Source organism: Hyla sarda, chromosome 9, assembly GCF_029499605.1.
Source record: "Hyla sarda isolate aHylSar1 chromosome 9, aHylSar1.hap1, whole genome shotgun sequence".
NCBI classification, from domain to species: Eukaryota; Metazoa; Chordata; class Amphibia; order Anura; family Hylidae; genus Hyla; species Hyla sarda.
Window position 1 is genome coordinate 134533979 of NC_079197.1, and position 24215 is coordinate 134558193.

General features: G+C 42.5%; 1 protein-coding gene across 1 annotated transcript in view; it reads left to right on the forward strand.

The window, feature by feature from the left end:
- Window positions 1-24215, forward strand: part of MAP4K1 (mitogen-activated protein kinase kinase kinase kinase 1) — a gene marked incomplete in the record, with an annotated part of 128900 nt that overhangs the window by 90546 nt on the left and 14139 nt on the right. Inside the window, 13 exon segments of the mRNA XM_056541500.1 lie at window positions 23-70; window positions 3330-3372; window positions 6061-6133; window positions 6290-6421; window positions 12442-12504; window positions 12596-12677; window positions 13225-13344; window positions 15862-15937; window positions 16015-16076; window positions 20635-20690; window positions 22274-22315; window positions 23654-23720; window positions 23813-23972. Of these exon segments, the coding sequence (XP_056397475.1) occupies window positions 23-70; window positions 3330-3372; window positions 6061-6133; window positions 6290-6421; window positions 12442-12504; window positions 12596-12677; window positions 13225-13344; window positions 15862-15937; window positions 16015-16076; window positions 20635-20690; window positions 22274-22315; window positions 23654-23720; window positions 23813-23972 (1024 nt within the window).

Here is a 24215-nt window from a genome sequence, read left to right on the forward strand (position 1 = left end):
TCCTAATGTAATCTCTACACAGGGCCTGTCCTACCTTCATAACCAAGGGAAGATGCACAGGGACATTAAGGTGGGTGCCAGTTGCTGTCCTTATTGCTTCAATGAAACAATGTGTAAAAACTACAGGCAAGATGAAAACCTTACATCAAAGGTGGAGTAACTGCCTGCCTAGGGTGTCATTGGGGGCCATGGGATGCAGATGAAAGCAACTGCTAGAGCCGGCAGACCCTACAGCACATTCCATATGTTGTAAAGAGGCCTTCTGCCCCTGCGCTGAGAACTACACTTGCCTGGGGGGGGGGGGGGGGGGGGGGGGGAATAGGCGTTAGAGGGAAGACGATAGTATATTTGTAAGATAGTATGCTATATATATATATAGTAGTTAGGAGTAGCCATATTAGTCCAGTGATGCAAATGCAAAATCATAGGATGTTGCAGAATCTTGTAATACCTTCTTTTATTGAACTAACAGTATTTTGTAAAGACAAGCTTTCGGGATTCCTCCCTTTATTAAAGGGGTTATCCACCATAAGGTGATTTTAGTACGTACCTGGCAGGCAGTAATGGACATTCTTAGGAAGGATCTGCGCTTGTCTTGGGGCTAAATGGCTATGTTGTGAGATTACCATAACACTGTGGCTAATAGCTTTTTGTGAACTGGTATTTCCTGTTTGAGTTTTCTTTTTAGCCTACAAATTCCATAATTCCGTTTTCCTCCCTCCCACACATCAGCCACCCCACCCATTGAAACATAAATGAGCTGCATCCATTCAAAAGACCTGTGGTTTTCAATCAGGGTGCCTACAGCTGTTGCATTAGTTGCAGATTGATCCCTCCACCCAGTGAAGCAGACAGGCTCCCTGTCATCAGCTGACTAGTGAGTCAGGTCTCAGCAAGCTGGGAAAAATCTGAGACAGCAGTCATTTTGTATGCTGGTAAAAATAAATATTGGGGTGAAGATCACATAAGAATTGTGAGAAAACCATCACACACTGGTACAGACACTATATTAGGAACTACACTAACTTTACAGCCCCTGTAGCATAGTCAAATAAAAAAAAAAATCCTGGAATACCCCTTTAACCCCTTAAGGACCAATGACGTACCGGTACGTCATTGGTCCTGCTCTTCTGATATAACGCGGGGTTACACAGTAACCCCGCGTCATATCATGACGGGCCCGGCGTCATAGTGAAGCCGGGACCCGCCTCTAATAGCGCGCAGCGCCGATCGCGGCGCCGCGCGCTATTAACCCTTTAGCCGCGCGCTCAAAGCTGAGCCGCGCGGCTAAAAGTGAAAGTGAAAGTTCCCGGCTAGCTCAGTCGGGCTGTTCGGGATAGCCGCGGCTAATCGCGGCATCCCGAACAGCTGACAGGACAGCGGGAGGGCCCCTTCCTGCCTCCTCGCTGTCCGATCGCCGAATGACTGCTCAGTGCCTGAGATCCAGGCATGAGCAGTCATCCGGCAGAATCGTTGATCACTGGTTTCTTATGAGAAACCAGTGATCAACATAGAAGATCAGTGTGTGCAGTGTTATAGGTCCCTATGGGACCTATAACACTGCAAAAAAAAAGTGGAAAAAAAAAGTGAATAAAGGTCATTTAACTCCTCCCCTATTAAAAGTTTGAATCACCCCCCTTTTCCAATAAAAAAAAAAACACAGTGTAAATAAAAATAAAAATAAACATATGTGGTATCAGCGCGTGCGGAAATGTCCGAATTATAAAAATATATCATTAATTAAACCGCTCGGTCAATGGCGTGCGCGCAAAAAAATTCCAAAGTCCAAAATAGTGCATTTTTGGTCACTTTTTATATCATTTAAAAATGAATAAAAAGTGATCAATAAGTCCTATCAATGCAAAAATGGTACCGTTAAAAACTTCAGATCACGGCGCAAAAAATGAGCCCTCATACCGCCCCATACACAGAAAAATAAAAAAGTTATAGGGGTCAGAAGATGACAATTTTAAACGTATTAATTTTCCTGCATGTAGTTGTGATTTTTTCCAGAAGTCCGACAAAATCAAACCTATATAAGTAGGGTATCATTTTAATCGTATGGACCTACAGAATACATATCAGGTGTCATTTTTACCGAAAAATGTACTACGTAGAAACGGAAGCCCCCAAAAGTTACAAAACAGCGTTTTTTTTTTCAATTTTGTCGCACAATGATTTTTTTTCCCGCTTCACCATAGATTTTTGGGCAAAATGACTGACGTCATTACAAAGTAGAATTGGTGTCGCAAAAAATAAGCCATCATATGGATTTTTAGGTGTAAATTTGAAAGAGTTATGATTTTTTAAAGGCAAGGAGCAAAAAACGAAAATGCAAAAACGGAAAAACCTCCGGTCCTTAAGGGGTTAACTCAAAAGCATTTCTGAGCACACAAGAAGAAAACATACAGGAGATATATATATATATATATATATATATTTAATAGTTATATATTGTGACATTCCGTCTCAGGGATTAGCTCTGGGACCGCCCTGGACACTGCCACGGGACACGTTTTCTCTCAATAAACCCGCAGACAACGGTTATTCATGCAAGTCTGGCACCTTGCCAGCTTTATTTAGACAGGTTGCAGGGGAAAAACAAACATAACACAGGAACAAAATAAAATCCTAGACCGTCTGGTCACTGACTACACATATCAGCATGCCCTGACTACTATCCGGTGAGCTACCCTCAGCCAGTCAAACATGTGACTCCTGCAACCTGCTACTCACAGTTGACCCCACTTCTTGGACCACTCACAACTTCAGCTGTGTGCTTCCTCAACAGGGTCCCAGTGTCCCCCTACGGCAGCGTGCTGTTTCCCAGGGAGAGCACAGATTAGACTGATCTTATATACACCTCCCTTCCCTGCTGCCTCAATTAAGAAGCAGGTGAGATTCTTCAGGGTGAGCCAAGGAAATACACCCTTTCCTTGCCACCTTATCACAATATATATATATATATATATATATATATATATATATAAATGGTAGGGACGAGATCATTTATTTAATAGTTGTTTAATTTAGTTATCATATGTGTGGGGCCCCTGCCTAGGGCACCAAGAGAGTTTGACCTACCTATGACCACTTCTCTTGGCTTTGTTCATTCTTCATGATTTATTGACCACCTAGGTGTCTTAAAATGAATTCATGATCATTTTAGTCTTGATAGTAGCCTAAATGATTCCACCATTGTACGATCTGTCAGGTGTCAACTGGTATTATTAGTCAGAGTTTGACAATGGATGGCCAATCCTTTCTATGCCTACTTGCCATATAACCCATATTAACTCATGAAAATAATTTTGTTTATTTCTTTCCAGGGAGCCAATATTCTTCTAAATGACAATGGAGATGTCAAACTGGGTAAGTTCCGGTGCTCGTAAATATTCTTCACGTCCATGTCAGTTCTGACTGGAAGGTTAATCTATGCCATAATTTGGGAAGAGTTTGGAGGAATGATAGGTGTACATTTACTCATAAGAACAAGATAAAAATGATAAATTTCATGCTATAGGACATGGCATGTCTGTGTTTTTATTACTGAGAGCCAATTGATTTAAAAGGAAACTGTCAGCCTGTTTACCGACACCAAACCCAATACACTCAGTTATAGTGTGGGTGAACAGGAGTCCAATGAGGGGGGTCACTTCTTAAAATACGTCCAGTAGGACCTGAGATATTTCCCTCTTCTGCTGAATTCAGCGGTGCTCCGCCTTCTCAATTTGCATATTCATTGTCTGTGACCCCACAGCCTAGTGAAGTGGAGTCACATCACAGACAATGAATATGTAAATTTAGCCGGCAAAGCTCCTTCCTCTGTGTGCGATTCACTGAATTTAGCAGAGGATCTTCTCGGGAACATACAGTGGGGCAAAAAAGTATTTAGTCAGCCACCAATTGTGCACATTCTCCCACTTAAAAAGATGAGAGAGGCCTGTAATTTTCATCATAGGTATACCTCAACTATGAGAGACATAATGAGAAAAAAAAATCCATAGAATCACATTGTCTGATTTTTAAAGAATTTATTTGCAAATTATGGTGGAAAATAAGTATTTGGTCACTAACAAAAGTTCATCTCAATACTTTGTTATATACCCTTTGTTGGCAATGACAGAGGTCAAACGTTTTCTGTAAGTCTTCACACGGTTTTCACACACTGTTGCTGATATTTTGGCCCATTCCTCCATGCAGATCTCCTCTAGAGCAGTGATGTTTTGGTGCTGTCACTGGCCAGCAAGGACTTTCAACTCCCTTCAAAGGTTTTCTATGGGATTGAGATCTTGAAATGCTTCTTACGAAGCCACTCCTTCGTTGCCTTTAATCCCTTTAATCTTCAATGCCCTTGCTGATGGAAGGAGATTTTCACTCAAAATCTCACGATACATGGCCCCATTCATTCTTTCCTTTACATGTCCTGGTCCCTTTGCTGAAAAACAGCCCCAAAGCATGACGTTTTCACCCCCATGCTTCACAGTAGGTATGGTGTTCTTTGGATGCAACTCACCATTCTTTCTCCTTCAAACACGACGAGTTGAGTTTTTACCAAAAAAGTTCTACTTTGGTTTCATCTGACTATATGACATTCTCCCAATCCTCTTCTGGATCTTCCAAATGCTCTCTAGCAAACTTCAGACAGGCCCGTACATGTACTGGCTTAAGTAGGGGGACACGTCTGGCACTGCATGATTTGAGTCCCTGGCAGTGTAGTGTGTTACTGATATTAGCCTTTGTTACTTTGGTCCCAGCTCTCTGAAGGTCATTCCCTAGGTCCCGCTGTGTGGTTCTGGGATTTTTGCTCACCGTTCTTGTGATCATTTAGACACCATGGGGTGAAATCTTGGGTGAAGCCCCAGATCGAGGGAGATTATCAGTGGTCTTGTATGTCTTCCATTTTCTAATAATTGCTCCCACAGTTTATTTCTTCACACCAAGCTGCTTGCCTATTGCAGATTCAGTCTTCCCAGCCTGGTGCAGGTGTACAATTTTGTTTCTGGTGTCCTTCGACAGCTCTTTGGTCTTGGCCATAGTGGAGTTTGGAGTGTGATTGTTTGAGGTTGTGGACAGGTGTCTTTTATACTGATAAGAAGTTAATTCAGGTGCCATTAATACAGGTAACGAGTGGAGGACAGAGGAGACTCTTAAAGAAGTTACAGGTCTGTGAGAGCCAGAAATCTTCTTGTTTGTAGGTGACCAAATACTTATTTTCCACCATAATTTGCAAATAAATTCTTAAAAAATCTGACAATGTGATTTTATGGATGTTTTTTCTCATTCTGTCTCTCATAGTTGAGGTATACCTATGATGACAATTACAGGCCTCTCTCATCTTTTTAAGTGGGAGAACTTGCAAAATTGGTGGCTGACTAAATATTTTTTTCCCCCCACTGTATCTCAGGACATACTGAACATATTTTAGTAAGTGACCTCTTGTTGGACACCTACACTATAACCCAGTGTATTGGGTTTAGTGTGGGGGGACAGACTGACAGTTTTCCTTCAAGTGAGTTATATGTAATTCCTCTTTTTCCCCTGTGGTGGCACTGCAGAGAAATTGAACACTTGTGATCAGCCCTTTTTTAGGGAAATCTTCTAACAAAAAGGAATTGTGCAAAGTCGACAACCCATCCTCAAATAGTTGTTGGACCCCATATCTAACAAAAAACTTTTTTATGGGGCATCATAGGTTCTGTTCAGTTCTTTGCAATCATTTTTGACATAGGGGCTGGGAAAGCACCCCATAGGATCCTGTGCACCCAGTTTATCCCAAAAGAGGGTCCTTTTGGCATACACTGGCCCTGTTTGGATCAATATACCTCTACAGGTGAATGTTGTGAAAGAAATGTGCAGTGTACTCTTTCTTTATGGTGTGAGGCAATGGAAAAGGTAAGTTACTGTGTGATTATGTGCTGTAGTGACATATGCTGTAGGCTTCCTTTAGAATACTCCATACATATACATCTGACAGAAGGAAAACAAACTAAGTGTGAACAGATCCTAAGGTGTATGGAAGAAGATGGCATACTAAGGCATTGGTAATTTATTTTACAGCTGATTTTGGAATTTCTGCTCAGCTCACCGCGACGTTTGCTAGAAGGAATTCTTTCATTGGCACTCCTTATTGGTAATGTATATTATAGGGAAGACCTGAGAGATAATTAATCACTTGATCACATGATCCAGTCATGGTTCATCTACATAAACTAGCCTTTTGGAAAAATAGTCTCACCACCTATCACATACAAATGGCTATGCAATGAACTAGGATTTTTCGGTGCAGGATGGCTCCAGAAGTGGCCGCAGTGGAATTCAAAGGAGGATACACAGAAACATGTGATGTCTGGTCTCTGGGAATCACGGCCATTGAACTAACTGAGCTACAGCCACCTATGTTTCATGTACATCCCTTAAGGTTAGTAGTACACTTTTTAGTAGCTCCCTCATGTATAGAGAAAATGTACAGTGTAATCCTATAAGGGCCTGTACACCAATATGCAGCATCCAGCTCGGTTTCCATCCAGTATGTTGATTAATACACTGAGGGGAAACTGACGTTACAACAAATCCTGTTGAATGGGATTGTCCATGCTGTCCGGCGGATCAGATCTGGTGCTGGATGGCATCACAAGCCTTATTGGGGGATAATACCTGCACAGTTTTCCAACCTGGCTGTGGGAGGTGTATCCTAAAGAAGTCTTTGGAGCCCCGGATGCCTAGGGCAGGCCCAGGGCCGGATTAAGAGCATCATGGGCCTGGTGCTGAAGATTGTGATGGGCCTTTTTATCAAAGTATATAACATGAAAACGCAACACAAAGCAATTTTGTCACATGATTTAGACATAGGGGGAGATTTATCAAAACCTGTGTAGAGAAAGAGCGGTGCAGTTGCCCATAGTGACCAATCAGATCACTTCTATCATTTTTCAGAGGCATTTTAAAAATGAAAGAAGCAACAAGTTTTGATAAATCTCCCCCATAACTCTTATTTTTCCACCTACAGACTCATACAAGGGCTTGTTTGTTGCGTTAGCAATTATACTTTGACATCACTTCCGTTGCCAGGAAATCTACAGTGAAACACAAAAAATATTAGTGGGACAAAATTGAAAAAAAAATGCAATTTTTGGGGGCTTTCTACACAGTGCACTTTTCCCAAACAGTGACACATTGGGAGAGATTTAGCAAAAACCTGTATCCAAAGAGAGGTGCAGTTGCCTATAGCAACCAATCAGGTCGCTTCTTTCATTTTTCAGAGGCTTTAAAAAAAAAAATTAAAGAAGCGATTTGATTGGTTGCTATGGGCAACTGTACCACACAGGTTTTGATAAATCTCCCCGATTAGCTTAATTCCATAGGTCCATACAATTACAACAATACCAAAATTGGGCCATTGACCATGTGGATTACTCAACATTATATTTTAGTAGTTTGAACATTTACGCACACGGCGATACTACATATGTTTTTTTTTGTTTTTTTTAAATTTTTCATTTGAAATATGAGAAGGGGGATGATTCAAACTTTTATTAGGGAATGGGTTCATTCAATTGTATTACTTTACTTTTTTATATATTTATTTTTAACACTTTTTTGTGGGAAGGGGTTATTTGTCTATAACTTCTAGGCAAATTTGTCTATTACGGTATATCTGAGCTATTATAAGCAAATATGGCATTCAGGAGCATGGAAAAGCTAGGTGAGAAATTGTCACCTAGCTTTTCTGTGCTCCTGAATGCCATTGCTGCTTATAGCCTATAAGGATAACTTACTATAAATTATAGGCAACTCTGTCTATAACAGCTTAAATGGCCACTGTCACCAACTTTATTTTTGATATGTTGTAGTACTTATGTACTACAACATATTTCTAATATACCGTACTTTTATATATTTTTTTTATTAAAATGGTTTAATTTACATTTGAAAACCGGCCACTAGGGGTCTCCCTCCTAGTGGCCGGCTGCAGCCTGGTGTGACGTCACGCCTGAAAAAGGACTGATGCGGCCGGACATCGGTCCTTTTTCATTCAGCCTGCGCTCGCTCCCTGCCTGTCAATCATAAAGGCAGGGAGCGAGCGCATTGGCTCCCCGGCCACTGGCTGGGAGGCCACTCCTCCCGCACATCGCCGCCGCCTCTGTCTCTGCACAACCCGCTGCCGGACTCTGCAGTAAGTGTAATGAGGGAACGGGGTATGCGGGAGGGGGGTTTGTGATGGAGGGAACGAGGTATGCGGGGGGGGGGGGTTGTGATGGAGGGAACGGGGTATGGCGCGGGGGGAGGGAGACGGAGGGGACTGGCTAGCGCCGCAGCGCCGCATGTGACTAACTAATAGCTTATCTACACAGGGTGCCTCCAGCTGTTTCAATGCTACAACTCCCAGCATGCCCTGACAGCCAATATATGTCAGGGTAAGCTGGGAGTTGTAGTGATGAAACAGCTGGAGGCACCCTGTGTAGATGAACTAAGGGCGGAAGTCCCCCCCAGCAGGCATCAGTGACGTGGTGCCTGCTGGGGAAGTCTGCCTGGTAGTGAGCACACTGCCAGGCAGACAAAAGTTATTTTTAATATAGTAAAAATTAAAATTAAAAGCAGTGAGGGGGTTAGGGATAGATGGGCAATAGGCAGGGACAGAAAAAAAAATAGGATGGTGGGAGCTACACTTTAACTAATATAAGCAGAAATGGAACTAAGGAGTACAGAAAAGCTGGGTAACAATTTCTCACCTAGCTTTTTCATGCTCCTGAATGGCATATCTGCTTATCATAGCTCAGCTATTATAGACATATTTGCCTATAACATATAGTCAAAGCTGTCAATAACAGCTGAGCTATTATCAGCAGATATGCCATTCAGGAGTATGAAAAAGCTAAGTGAGAAATTGTCATCTAACTTTTCTGGGCTCCTGAATGGCATATTTGCTTATCATAGTTCAGCTATTATAGACAGCTTTGACTATATGTTATAGGCAAATCTGTCTATAATGGCTGAGCTATTATAAGCAGATATGCCATTCCCCAACCCAGAAAAGCTAGGTGACAATGTTTCACCTAGCTTTTTCATACTCCTGAGTGGCATATCTCCTTCAGCTCAGCTACTATAAGCAGACATGCCCTTCAGGAGCATGGAAAAGCTAGGTGAGACATTGTCACCTAGCTTTTCTGTGCACCTGAATGGCAAGTCAGTTTATGCCTGGTGGACTAGTGATACCTTTGGGGGAAACTCCTGGGGCAGAGAGTAATGTGCGCCGGCGGCAGGACCTCAGGCAGGTGGCAGCTACAGCACACACAGTAGTTTTTCAAACTTGGCGGGCGCTGGCCGAACGGGGGGAGAAGTCTCATACGCTACCCTGATGTCATGTGGGGCATGCAGGTCAGCTGGTTACGCAGCCACATCACCACCAGGGCCGTAGGTAAGCCTGTGGGCCGGCCTGGGACATCGCAGGGCCAGCCCTCTTTTACTGTTAACCAGAGGCGGCTCTAGAATTTGAGAGGCCTTAGGCGTAACTGGAACCTGTGGCCCCTTCATCATTTTCTGCAGACATCACATACTGATCCAATCGGCTATTGCGCTGTTGTTGCAGCATCAATCTCAAGTGGCGGCGGGGTAGAGATTAGATCAGGGGGGTAACTAGTGTCCTGTGGGTCCCATGGCAAATTCTGTCTAGTACATTGAGACCACACTCACCACTAATACCAGTATACAAGGAGGGCAAAATTGAAAAAACCCACCATTTTGCAACTTTTGGGGTGCGTCCGATTCTATGCAGTGCACTTTTCGATAAAAAGACTTAATATTTATTCTGTAGGTCCATACGATTGAAATGATCCCCATTTTATATAGGTTATTTTTATTTAACTACTTAAAAAAAATTCTTGTTGTACAAAAATGAGTTTGCTTTAAAGGGGTTCTCTGGTGCTTACACATCTTTTCCCCAATCCAAAGGATAGGGGATAAGATGCCTGATCACGGGAGTCCCGCCGCTGGGGACCCCCGTGATCTTGCACGCGGCACCTTGTTTGTAATCAGTCCCCGGAGCGTGTTCACTCCGGGTCTGATTACAGGCGACCACTGGGCCGGCGGTGTGTGACGTCACGCCTCCACCCTTGTGTGACGTCACACTCCGCCCCTCAATGCAAGCCTATGGGAGGGGGCGTGATAGCTGTCACGCTCCCTCCCATAGACATGCATTTAGGGGCGGAGACGTGACGTCACACGCCGCAGGCCCGGTGGTCGCCTGTAACCAGACCCGGAGCGAACACACTCCGGGGACTGATTAGAAACGGGGTGTCGCGTGCAAGATCATGGGGGTCCCCAGTGGCAGGACTCCCGTGATTAGGCATCTTATCCCCTATCCTTTGGATAGGGGATAAGATGTGTAAGCACCGGAGTACCCCTTTAAAGTGTCTCTTCTCCCCCCTACAACCATTTTATTTTTCCGCATACAGAGCTATATGAGGGCTCATTTTTTGCGCTGTGATCTGAAGTTTTTATCAGGACCATTTTTATTTTGATGACACCTGTTTGATTGGGTGTTATTTTTTTTTTCTAGTATATGAAGTGACAAAAAATGTGCACTTCTGGATATTTTTTCACACTTTCGCCTTTCACTATGTAACTTAATTAACATTATATTTTATTAGTTCAGACATTTGCGCATGTGGCGATACCACATATGTTTATAGGTTTGTTTTTTACAATTTTTCATGGGAAAATGGGGTGATTCTAACTTTTATTAGGGAAGGGGTTAAATCACATTATTATAATTAATTATTTTTTTTTTTTTTTTTTTTACACTTCATGTATGGGCCAGTGAGAACAGTGACATCATACTGCGGGGCTATATAAATCGACTGTGCTGTACCCACTGTGTGTACAGCACAGTTGATGTATATAGCCCCGCAGTATGATGTCACTGTATATCAGTGTCTCCCAACCAGGGTGCCTCCAGTTGTTGCAAAACTACAACTCCCAGACAGCAAAGGGCTGTCTGGGCATGCTGGTAGTTGTAGTTTTGCAACAGCTGGATGCACCCTGGTTGGGAAACTCTGCAGTATATCAATGACTGTGCTGTGTTCCCTGGCTGGCCCATACTGCATATACTAATATGTATATGTCTGTGTGTGTATATATAGATAGATTGATTGATTAGTATAGGGCAGAGGGCACAGCACAGTCATTGGTATACAGTTAGTGACTGACCTTGCTTGCTTAATAATGAATGCAGCCAGAGCCAGGCCCGGCCACTGGGACTTATCTACAGAGCTCGTCACCTTCTGACCTTCTTTCTCGCACTGATGGCCGCCTCTGCCGGTGGGAGACTACCAGACTGGACGGAGCTCACATGGAGGGAAGATCCAGACCGCAGAGGCTGTACAGCTGTGAGGCAGTGTCTCTCTCTGCCATCTCTTCAGCTCTGCGGTGAGCAGCCGGGGGAGGGGTCGGGCGGGCAGGGACTATTAACTAATAAGCTGCAGTGTCTTTGGCACATGACCAGCCCCATCAGCCTCCTCTCTTAAAGGGGCAGCAGGGGCTGGTTGGACGCAGCACTGGGGCCCGCAGGAAATGTTTTTTTATTTTTAAACTTCACTCCCTGCGGTCTGGCCAGAGAGCAGGGAGTTGCGGCGGTGGCCTATATGCTGTTAACACTGCTGTTAACATTGTTGTCACGGGCACCGGTCGGTCTATGCGGGCCGTTTGTGCGGGCCACCGGGCCTATTTTAACGCAGGGGCCTGGAGCTGCCGCTCCATCCGCCCCTACGTTAATCCGGCCCTGGGCAGGCCAAATGTTTACTCCACAGAGTGACTATAACTCTCAGCATGCAATGACAGCTCCAGACTATTATGGCATGCTAGGACTTTTATTCTTGCAACAACTGGAAATCTAGGACTCGCCATGATAAAAAATTTTTTTTAAAGTAAAATAAAATAACATAAATCACATCTCTACAAGCAGAAATGTTCAAACTATGAGCCAAACTGTCTCTTTAAACACTATTTAAACCCCCAAAAATCCCATCATGATTTCACTGTATGTTTCTTGCATACATCGGCATCCAGTGAAATGGATGCTAGTGTATACAGCCATGTACTGGCAGCGGCTCCATTAACTTTATTGACCCAAATTCAGTCTACTAGTGGGTACATTCGGGTCATTTACCGCATAGGGGCTGCTACACTTTTTGAGTCCTGAACATATATCTGTTGGAAATGGCACAAATGTAGTCACTAGTTGACTGTTTTTGGGGCCTGTAAAGTCAATGGGTATTCCTTTTTGACAGGAGGCTAACTTACCAGGGATGTATATTGAAAGATACTGAAAAATATGCTTATTTATGTTTATTAAAATGATGGTAAAACTGATGACAACTGACAACAACCCATGACAAGTTACTAATTCTAACTAAACATTTTTTCTTTTATGTACCTCACCAGGGTTCTCTTCCTAATGTCTAAAAGTGGTTTTCAGCCACCTAAATTAAAGGAAAAGTCAAAATGGTGAGTGATGGGTTGCAAAAGTGCACAATTTCTGGATTGGGATGCAAAGTGGCTCTTATGTAATGCCCATAACATTCTCTTGGTTTCATAGGTCTGCGGCATTTCACAACTTTGTTAAGGTGGCATTAACCAAAAACCCCAAGAAAAGACCAAGTGCTTCCAAGTTGCTCACAGTAAGTGCTAAGTATTGTCTACAGAACTAGAGGTCTACAAAGAAAGTTTGGTGGTACAGTATAGACTGATAGTATGCAATACCCATAGTGCTCGTGGAAGTTTTCTATTACAATGGAATGGAAACCTTATATTACCGTCTACCTGTATCGGAGGAGGTCTCTTTCCTTTATGCTTTCTGTTTTCTTGTTTTTTCAACTGCCTACTGGATTTATGTTTTAACTTTCTATTTTACCTTTAAGTTTACTGTTGATATATCTGTGCTTGTCTTTCTTCTTTATCTAACATTTAAGTTTTCCTTTGTCCACATTCACTGCCATTCAGCATTTTATTACGTTTTGTCTAATAACAGTGCTGTCCAAAATAATGGACCAATCCCCTAATTCATTGGGTTCCATCAGAATTCATTGAAGTTCATTACAAGATGGATATGCCACTGCCATCATGACTTTGTTATGAATGGAGGCCATGCCATTAATGGGAGTAGAGTCTTAGCTCTTTGTTAAAACCTTTCTGTGACTTTTGCCTATTTTCTCTACTTTCTTTCAGCACCAGTTTGTAGCCCAGACAGGACTTGGTGCTTTTCTCACAAAGGAATTGTTAGAAAAATTAAGAAATCCAGAAAAGCATCATGAAACCTCTAATGCTGAAGAAGAGGATGACACAGAGGTGAGGGTCAGTTGCTGAAACCAGATATTAGCCTAACCTATTCGAAGATCGTATCTTTGAGAATATCACCTTGATTTAGATTGTCACATAGGGCAGGGATAAGTGCAGCCCTGGGTTTACCAAAAGCCACTTTCCCTGCTTAATTGAGTATCTGCCCTAAATGACGGATCCTCAACTGGACAGCAGTCCCTGTTCTCAGTAAGTGCAGAGGCAATACAAGATCCCAAACAATAAACAACATAGTACAGACATCAGGGAAGTAGGTCCTGGAACAAATGGATAAGAGGCAAAGTATAAGAGACAAAACAAAGGGAATAAACACACAGAGTGGTTAAAGAAGCCAGGTCCAAACTAAGATATCAGCAAAGTTATAAAATTGATAGCAGAGAATAGTAATACCAAGAACCAAGGTCAGATTACATAGGATTAAACAAGCAAAGAGTATACAAGAGCTAGTGTAAAAGAACTGAACACAGGACAGGACTGAACAGACTAGCTAGGTATTTATATTCACCTGAAGGGGTGTGGACTCTGAGCCCAGATGTGATTGTCTCAATGTCTAAGCCCCCTGACAGCAATGCAAGAGGCTTCAACTAAACACCAGTGAACGCAACTCTTCTTCCAAAACCAGGTCGAGTCATGACATAGATTTTTTATGTTTTCTATTTTGGCCCTGTTTTCTTGAGGGGGAAGGGGGGACAGCCACTCTTGAAAATTATTTGTACCAAGATTTTGGATTATAGTTACACCAGTGATTTAAAAGGAATTTATAGTTATCTTCATTTCATGTGGACGCAATAGGCAGATTTTGGCAGTAAAACTGTGATGGTACTGTGACGGATGTGCAATGTGTGAAATAGCCTTAATGTTTCCGAAAATATAGATATTTGAAATCCAGTGATTGGCACCATAGACTGTACAGGGAACAACAGACATGCATGGTATCAGGTAGAATGTACCTTAAGGGTATATACCATATATACTCGAGTATAAGCCGAGTTTTTCAGCACGATTTTCCGTGCTGAAAACACCCCCCCTCGGCTTATACTCGAGTGAACTCTCCACCCGCAGTGGTCTTCAACCTGCGGACCTCCAGAGGTTTCAAGACTACAACTCCCAGCAAGCCCGGGCAGCCATCGGCTGTCCGGGCTTGCTGGGAGTTGTAGTTTTGAAAGCTCCGGAGGTCCGCAGGTTGAAGACCACTGCGGCCTTCGACATCATCCAGCCCCCTCTCACCCCCTTTAGTTCTGTACAGTATTCACCTCCGCTCAGCGCTGGTCCGGTGCTGCAGGACTGTCCGGTGAGGAGGTGGTCCGGTGGGATAGTGGTTCCGGGCTGCTATCTTCACCGGGGAGGCCTCTTCTAAGCGCTTCGGGCCCGGCCCCAGAATAGTCACGTTGCCTTGACAACGACGCAGAGGTACGTTCATTGCCAACGTACTTCTGCGTCATCGTCAAGGCAACGCCTCTATTCTGGGCCCGCAGCGCGGAGAAGAGGCGCCCCCGGTGAAGATAGCAGCCCGGAACCACTATCCCACCGGACGACCTACTCACCGGACAGCCCTGCAGCACCGGACCGGGGCTGGATGATGTCGAAGGCCGCAGTGGTCTTCAACCTGCGGACCTCCGGAGGTTTCAAAACTACAACTCCCAGCAAGCCCGGACAGCCGATGGCTGCCCGAGCTTGCTGGGAGTTGTAGTTTTGAAACCTCTGGAGGTCCGCAGGTTGAAGACCACTGAGGGCGGATGATGACAAGAGGATGATGAAGGGGGGGTGTGGGATGATGACAAGAGGATGATGAAGGGGGGGTGTGGGATGATGAAGGGGGTGGGGATGATGACAAGGGGATGATGAAGGGGGGGGGTGTGGGATGATTACAAGGGGATGACGAAGGGGGGTGGGGATGATGACAAGGGGATGATGAAGGGGGGATGTGTGGGATGATGACAAGGGGATGATAACAGGTGATGATGATGAGGGTCTGGATGATGACAGGCGGTGATGATGATGATGAGGATGTTAATGACGGGTCTGGATGATGACAGGGGGGATGATGTATTTCCCACCCTAGGCTTATACTCGAGTCAATAACTTTTCCTGGGATTTTGGGTTGAAATTAGGGGTCTCGGCTTATACTTGGGTCGGCTTATACTCTAGTATATACGGTAGGCATATTGATTACAGAAGTGCTCTACAAGTGTCTACTCCAATAGCTCTACCAATAACTCACTGTACTTTGGGCCTCCACTAACCACAAGCAATATCACCAGTGAATTCTTAGTTCTTCATAGCTAGAGGCCAACTTGTAGAATTTTTATATTTGATTGGTCAAGATTTTCTAATTTTGTGCATAACAGAGGTGGACAGAACTTGAAAATTATTTTTGCAGAAACCTTCTTTAAGATGAAAAACGTTCCTTCATCTTCAAGATAATTTCAGATTTCCTTCATGCCTTACAACAAAAACGGCCCAACTTCTGTGATACTGAATTGAATTAATTTAACTTTTATTCAACAGTTCCTCTCAACATTCTCTCGAATCCTGTCAAAAAAACGTCTTCCAAACGCTGGGCGCTCATCATCAGACATCCAATGTAAGTACTGGTGATCACTGTTGGGTATAGGGATGAAGATGGAGAGTAAAGCAAGAATTGTCTTCTATGTCTTTTAGTAAACCAGATCAACTTAAGTCATCCACCAAAAGTAAAAATGGAAGAACCAAGGGCTCCAAAGGTAATGAGGAACATAATCTCAGTTATGCTAGTCTTGTATATTTATATGGTCATATTTACCATAATTCTGCTTGCTACTACAGAACCCTTTCCAAGCTGTCCTTTGTGTCCCTAAATAATGCTAAATAAAATGGTTACTAGGAATATTCCTTATTTCTGTTTCTGATTTCTTCAAGACCCATCTTAAATAATGTGTGTATGCTGACAAACAGCTGTCTGACATTGCGCGCTGTTCAGTAGTCTATGATCTACAAGTACACCCAGATCCCTCTCTACCAGTGACTCTCCCAGTTTTACTTCCCCATGACATATTATAAGGTTTATTTTTTGTCTAACCCCATCACTCGCTTGTCTCTTAGAAATAAATCCTACCTGGTTATGGTGAATTATATGAGGGAGCACAGATTTTAGTCTCTCAGCTATTATTTTTGCATAGATTTTTATATTAATGCTTAAAAGAGAGATAGTCCTGAAATTATTAGGCCAAGTAGGTTCCTTGTCTTGCTTCGAGATGGCCACCACTGATGCTGTGAGCATTTTGCTTCGTTAAAAGTTAGTGCAAGATGGGGAGCAATGATATATCTGAAGTTTTTGTAAAATTCGGCTGAGAAATTGTCTGGGCCAGGTGATTTGTTTAGTGACAATGAAGTGATAATTTTCTTAATTTCATCTATTGATATTGATTCCAGTAAATTTGCTTTCAATGATTCAGGTATTACAGGTAGGTTACATCTGTCTAGGAAATTACATATATCGAGGGAAATTACATATATCGAGTGAAATTACATATATCGTCTTCTGGAGGTTGATGTAGGGTTTATAGTATTCAACTGAATTTACCGTATGCTGAAAACGCCCCCCTCGGCTTATACTTGAATGAACTCTCCACCTGTCAATCCTTTCTTCAGTGGTCTTCAGCCTGCGGACCTCCAGACGTTGCAAAACTACAACTCCCAGCATGCCCGGACAGCCATCGGCTGTCCGGGCATGCTGGGAGCTGTAGGTTTGAAACATCTGGAGGTCCGCAGGTTGAAGACCATTGCGGCCTTTGTCAACATCCCCCCTTTAAGTTTTCTACTCACCTCCCCTTGGTGGGAAGGAAGGGTGAGCCATCTATGCTGCAGGGACCGTCCGGTGGGGAGGGTTAGTCGTTCTGGGCTGTCCATCTTCACCAGGAGACCCTCTTCTCCGCTCTGGGACGACGCACAGGGATGTCCGTGCGCAGCAGACGTACCTGCGCATGATTGTCCCTGTGCGTCGTCGTCAAGGCAACGTCACTAGTCCGGGGCCTCGCGATGAGAATGGACAGCCCGGAACGACTAATCCTCCCCACCAGACGGTCCCTGCAGCATAGATGACCCGGACCAGCTCACCCTTCCTTCCCACCGAGGGGAGGTGAGTAGAAAACTTAAAGGGGGGTCTGGATGATGACGAATGCCGCAGTGGTCTTCAATCTGCGAACCTCCAGATTTTTCAAAACTACAACCCCCAGCATGCCTGGACAGCAGATGGCTGTCCGGGACATGCTGGGAATTGTAGTTTTGCAACATCTGGAGGTCTGCAGGTTGGAGACCATTGAGAAGGGATTGACAGGCGGTGATGATGAAGGGGGTGGGGATGACAGTGGTCTGGATGATGACAGGGGGGATGATGACAGGCGGTGATGATGAAGGGGGGGATGATGACGGGGGTGATGATGATGGGGGTCTGGATGATGACAGGGGGGGATGATGTATTTCCTACCCTATGCTTATAGTCGAGTCAATAATTTTTCCTGGGTTTTTGGGGTGAAATTAGGGGCCTTGGCTTATAGTCGGGTTGGCTTATACGTATACGTATATATGGTATTTGAAATTTCTTGTGGATGGAATATTTTTGTCCCTGTGCTAAGATCTTTTAAAAAAGGTATTTTATTTTTATTTCTCGGGTCTTTTACTCTCTTGGACATTAGTTTAGTCACCTTATTTAAATCGCTGTAATAAGATCACTTTTAGTGAGTTTATCGAATTTGTCTGAAAGTAACTCGGTAAATTGAAGTCTAGCCTGATCAAAATCTAAACCAATAGCTGGGACATATTATGCATGCAGTTTTTTGTACCAAGATCCATTTATCCACACAGAACCTCATTTGCCAAGTGAATGCCCAGACGCTCAGTGTGTCCAAGTCATCTTGTAACCTAGGCACATCTTCTATAGACTGTACCGTACTACAAGGCTTGGTGTCTGCAAACATAGAAACATAACTGTTAATCCCATCCCTTATATGTTATTAAAGGTATATAGGTTATTAAATAAGTTAAACAAAAGTGGGCCCTGAACTGAATTTTGGGGTACACCACTAATAAACGTGGATCAATCAGAGTTGGAATAATGGACAATCACTTTCTGGTTAACGCCCCTAAGCCAGCTTCCAGTACAGCTACAAACTAAATTTTCTAAATATAAAGGGGGAGATTTATCAAAGCCTGTGTAGAGGAAAAAGTTGACCAATTACCCATAGCAACCAATCAGATTGCTTCTTTCATTTTGAAAAGAGTCTCTGAAAAATGAAAGAAGCAATCTGATTGGTTGCTATGGGCAACTGGGCAACTTTTCTTCTACACAGGCTTTGATAAATCTCCTCCAAAGACTCTAGTTTACCTATCAGACATCAATGCGGGACAGTGTCAAATGCTTTAGCAAAATCCAAAAACACCATGGCCCACATTTATCATTGTAGCTGTAAGTGAAGCATTTTTTTGCACCTTTTTTGTGTGCTGGTAATGTGTAGGAGAACCACATTTATTAAAAGCTCAAAGAGCTTTGATAAATTTTGTGCAGGTCACATTTTCTGAAATTTCTGTCATACACCAAAAAGCTACAGCATGTCTGGGCTGGTGTAGTTTTAGAGACTTTTCAGTGGCTTTGCACCTTTTTTTGCTCCTTTTTACAAAAAGGCGCAATGATAAATCCCTTCCATATCATGTCTATTGCCAAAATCAGTGGATTGCAACTCAAAATCAGCAGAAATGTGTAAACAAAAAGGGGCAAAAAAGGTGCAAAAAACCCTGCTTGTGCCTTTTTTGCCCCTTTTTTAGACACAAAGACTGTGGGCCAATATCCACAGCCACCCCATCTTTAGTAAACCCATGCTGGCTATCACTTATTATACTATTACCCCCTATGTATTTCTGTATGTGGTCACTTATGAGCCACTCAAACAATTTTCCCACAATGGACGGTCTATAACTACCTGGGGAAGACCTAGAGCAATTTTTGAAGATTGATTTTACATAAGCCTTGCACCTGTCCCCCTTACACCAGACAAACAAAGGTACAGAAATAACTGAACTGAGTTTTCTAAGAACTCTTGGGTGTTATCCATCTGGTCCAGGAGCTTTACTTAAAGGGGTATTCCAGGCCAAAACTTTTTTTTATATATCAACTGGCTCCGGAAAGTTAAACAGATTTGTAAATTACTTCTATTAAAAAATCTTAATCCTTCCAATAGTTATTAGCTTCTGAAGTTGAGTTGCTGTTTTCTGTCTAACTGCTCTCTGATGACTCACGTCCCGGGAGCTGTCCAGCTCCTATGGGGATATTCTCCCATCATGCACAGCTCCCGGGACGTGACATCATCATTGAGCAGTTAGATAGAAAACTTCAGAAGCTAATAACTATTGGAAGGATTAAGCTTTTTTAATAGAAGTAATTTACAAATCTAAAAACAAAAGGAAAAATAGCCAGCACAACAACCTAATACACAGGTGCCCGCTGCTGTGGCAAAAACAAAATGTACAAAAAAGAAAGTTGCAACAGAACTCTAGATCAAAAAATGGAAGCTCTTAGCGCACTTTTTGATCAAAATGTGTCCTCCCATCCACCACGCGGAGGTGGCCTCATATCGGATGGGACCCTAACATGATAACTCACCTCTGCTGTGCATATAGCCTCTGACTGTGTGACATGTTGGATCAGCCATTGGCTAAACCACCTCCAGTCTGAGAGGGGTGGGGTGCACGGCTAAAGAGGGTGCCACACCCCCCAACTTACAAAGTAAAAACAAAAGAAAAAATAACCAGCACAACAACCTAATACACAGGTGCCCGCTGCTGTGGCAAATACAAAATGTACAAAAAAGAAAGTTGCAACAGCACTCTAGGTCAAAAATGGAGGCTCTTTACAAATCTGTTTAACTTTCCGGAGCCAGTTGATATATAAAAAAAAGGTTTTTGCCTGGAATACCCCTTTAAATTGACTTAATTTCACTTACCTTGGACCTTTCTTTCCTCCTACCTTTGTTTTGTCTTGCCTTTACCCCTCCTTTGTATTCATCTGGGACCTCTTGAGCCCTTTGAGTTTTGCTTGAAGTATCATGTCCTTCTTATGTCTTTATGATGATAATAGTAATAAATTGATATGACAATTTTGTTTATTACAATGTCAAGAAATGTAATGATTTATATGTTTAGATTATACTCCTCTTTAATTATCAGTATGATTACTTTGGCTATGGATTATTTCATCATCTGCCCATTGACAATAACTACATTGCTTACACAAGTATTTTCTTTTTAAAGGTTGACGTAGAACCAAGTCAAGCAGCGAGCACTGCCAATATAGCTCCATATGTCAGGTAAGAGGGAAATACATTTGGCTGCTTTGTGTTTGCCACAATACCAGTTGAAATACCAAAATATTGACAGCCGGTCTAATCTATAATCGTAATCTGAAATGAATCATTAAAAGGGGTTTCCAAGGAATAACAAAAAATTATATATGGCTGGGGGTAATGATCACATTAAAAAGAAGTGAAACTTACCTACCCAAACCTTCTGCTGCTGCTGTTTCAATAGCTTCAGCTCCCGCTCATCATTGCTTCTTCCTGGTTTCTATGACGAATTGTCCCTGCAAGAACTGCCCACATAGCCAGTTACTGACTATGGCAGGAACCCACTGCAGCCAGTAATTTGCTGTATAGGGCAGTTCCTGTGGAAACAACATATCTCAGGAACCGGGAAGAAACAGTGACAAGTGGGAACCTGGAGTCATCGGAGCGACAGCTGCAGGGGATCAAGATAGATAAGTATCACTTTTTTTTTTTGCACTAAAAAACCTCCAAAATGTTGACAAAAACATAATGTAGTGAAACAATGGGGCATATTTACCAAAACTGTCTAATACTAAGACAGTGTAAACTTAGACTAGACAGTTTAAGAATGTTCAAGAACTATCACTGTGGCTCTGGCTGTTTGATAAATCTGGTGCATCATTAGAGGATCGATTAAAGTTTATGCCACCTGTTAGTTGACCTAATATGTGCCAGAATCCTAGGACAAAGTTCTGGTGCAATTTTGGCATGCAGTGTTGTATTTTAATTTGTGCCCCCTTTTGGCTGAAGCCAGGCCCCTTTGTCAAACACAGTGGAAAAAGTGCCTTAAAGGGGTACTCCGGTGAAAAACTTTTTTTTTTTTTTTTTTAAATCAACTCAACTGGTGCCAGAAAGTTAAACAGATTTGTAAATTACTTCTATTAAAAAATCTTAATCCTTCCTGTACTTATTAGCTGCTGAATACTACAGTGGAAATTCTTTTCCATTTGAAACACAGAGGTGTCTGCTGACATCACGAGCACAGTGCTCTCTGCTGACACCTCTGTCCATTTTAGGAACTGCCAAAGTAAAAGGAAATCCCCATAGCAAACATATGCTGTTCTGGGCAGTTCCTAAAATCTGTTTAACTTTTTAAAAAATAAAAAAGTTTTAAAAACACATAATGGGGTGCACAGGAAAAAAATTCTGAATGATGGCGCATTTTTCATAAAAAATCTGCCCCACTGTGTCTACTGCAGACACCCCACCCCTTATCATCCCCATTCCAGCACTTTATAAAAGAATAAGTAATTCAATAATGAATTTAATTAATTAATTTTACTTAATTTATTTATTTTCCTTTTAACTTAATGATGATTTTTATCTGTTGGAGCTCATAAGTAAGTCAAATTTAGGGGTAGGATGTTGAAGAGCAATGAGGTGATTGAAAACCCAACTCAAATTGGGATTTTCTCCTGTAAATGGGGTTCTCCTTTAAGTACCATAACTCATTTAATAAGAAACCATGTATATGTTTTTATTTTGACCATGTATACATTGGAAGATTAGCATTAATATAAATAACTTTTTGGTGATAATGTTAATATTCTGAATAATTTGTGTTACAGTTTCTGTTCTGATGAAGATGATGACTATGATGATGTGGACATGTAAGTATAAGGAAGAACAAAAAATATAAGAACAGAACCTAGGGGGTGGGGTTTAGAAGATTTACTGGAAACCTCTTACTAAGAATCCCTCTTGATTTAGTTGCCTGTAGATATTCATAACGCAGTGTAAAGCTTGGAAGAGGCTGATTGAGTCTTCTGTTTCTTGTAGTTCCACAGTCAGCAATGATAGGGCTACAGCAGCTTGAGTGGGACAGCTGCGCCCACACACCTTCCTTGGCAGCCACAACAATATTGACAAGGGGGTTTGCACAAGTAATCACAGTCTATGTCCCCTGGGCACTCCTATGAGTGTACTGTCTGTTCAAGGTGTTGGAATGCCAGTGGTGTTAGTGAAAATGATGGCAGTCAGAAACACTTGTGAACTTGTAACAGAACACCTCCTTTACTGAAGTAGATTTCTGTACCAGCAGAATACAGGTTACAGACCGTCTTGAAGGAACAGTAGTTTAAGTTCATAGTACAGAGTTTTCCTTTGTGTATAAGAAGAGGTTTTATACCCTTATTAGCTGAACACAGGTTTAAGTTTTTAGGGGTAGGTAAGATTAAATGTGCCCCTCTAGCTAATAAAGGGTTAATTTTGGGAAATCTCAGTCCAAAAATTACCTCACTGAAGGAGGTGACTTCACTGATTGGCTTCCCATAGTAACAGCAAGTTACTCACTGTGTTGCACTACAATTCCCTAAAGTAGGGTGTAGGGTTGCAGGGCTCAAGTCATGCTGCACTGTTTTCAGCCATATGCTCATTTAGAGGTCAGTAGTTGCAGGAGATCACTTGTAACTTTGGACAAAATTCATTAGACAAAATGTCTTTCCTCTTGTAGGCGGATATGTAGATAAGAACTGTCCCATCTGTGTGGACTGGAAGTAGTTTGTGGGCATTGTAGTGCTTAGCACGATTCTGTGAAGATTTTACTGTGCACATCCCATGCAGGATACTTATGAAGCTAGTCTACCCTCTGTCTCCTAAAGGTAGCTGCAGATTAATTTGAAGTTCTAGCTCAAGTTTGAGAGATGGAACTATGACCTCCTTGGTGCTATTTGATGTGGCATAATCCCCATCATAAAAAGCACCAATTTGAGAATGGGGATTACATGTTCCATAATTTCAGAGAAGACATGGCCATAAATCTTTTATTTGCCTAAGAATAACTAAAAAAAATGTAATAGCAAGCGTCTTCATATGTGAGATCTTCTCTCTTTTACATGTGGGAATACGGGACCCCTATTTTCAAGATTAGTGGGCTTCCAAGCAGTCATTCCCACAAGCTAATATTAATCACATTTCGATCAAACTTTTTAATGTATGTTCCTTCAAAGACCGGGCAGCATAGACCTCAACAGTGACTCGTCTCCTGAGGATTCTCCTCCTCCTCTCCCCCCTAAGGTGAGTCAATACCATTTACATCTGTATGTTGGCTCGATTTATATCCATTCACATTGCATTGTCTAATCTCCTTGGTTTATCATCACACACAGCCCAGATTTCGCACTTCTTCTGCTGATATAAAGAGAGAACAGGACAGGCTGCATACTCCAGCCACTCTGGTCCGATGCTATAGTGGGCCAAGTGTACAGAGAAGCCCGGCACACGTTTGGCCTGAGAGTTTTGGGAACCAGTTACCTGCTGCCAGCTCCGGTGAGTGGTGGGGAGGGGAGCGTCTGCTGGAGGAATCAGATGAAAACAATATTTATTAAGTTGTCAGGTAAGAACATGAGAGCCCAGCCAGGTCCACCATTTTTGATACCCTGGAGTGTGGCATTAATGAAACATACTAGGGTACAGCATACTTTCAATAGTCCGTCCCCTTCTATTGATTAACATTTACTCCTTTTTGCAAAACCTCTGTTATGTCTATGTTATGTACTGCTATCTCTAGTA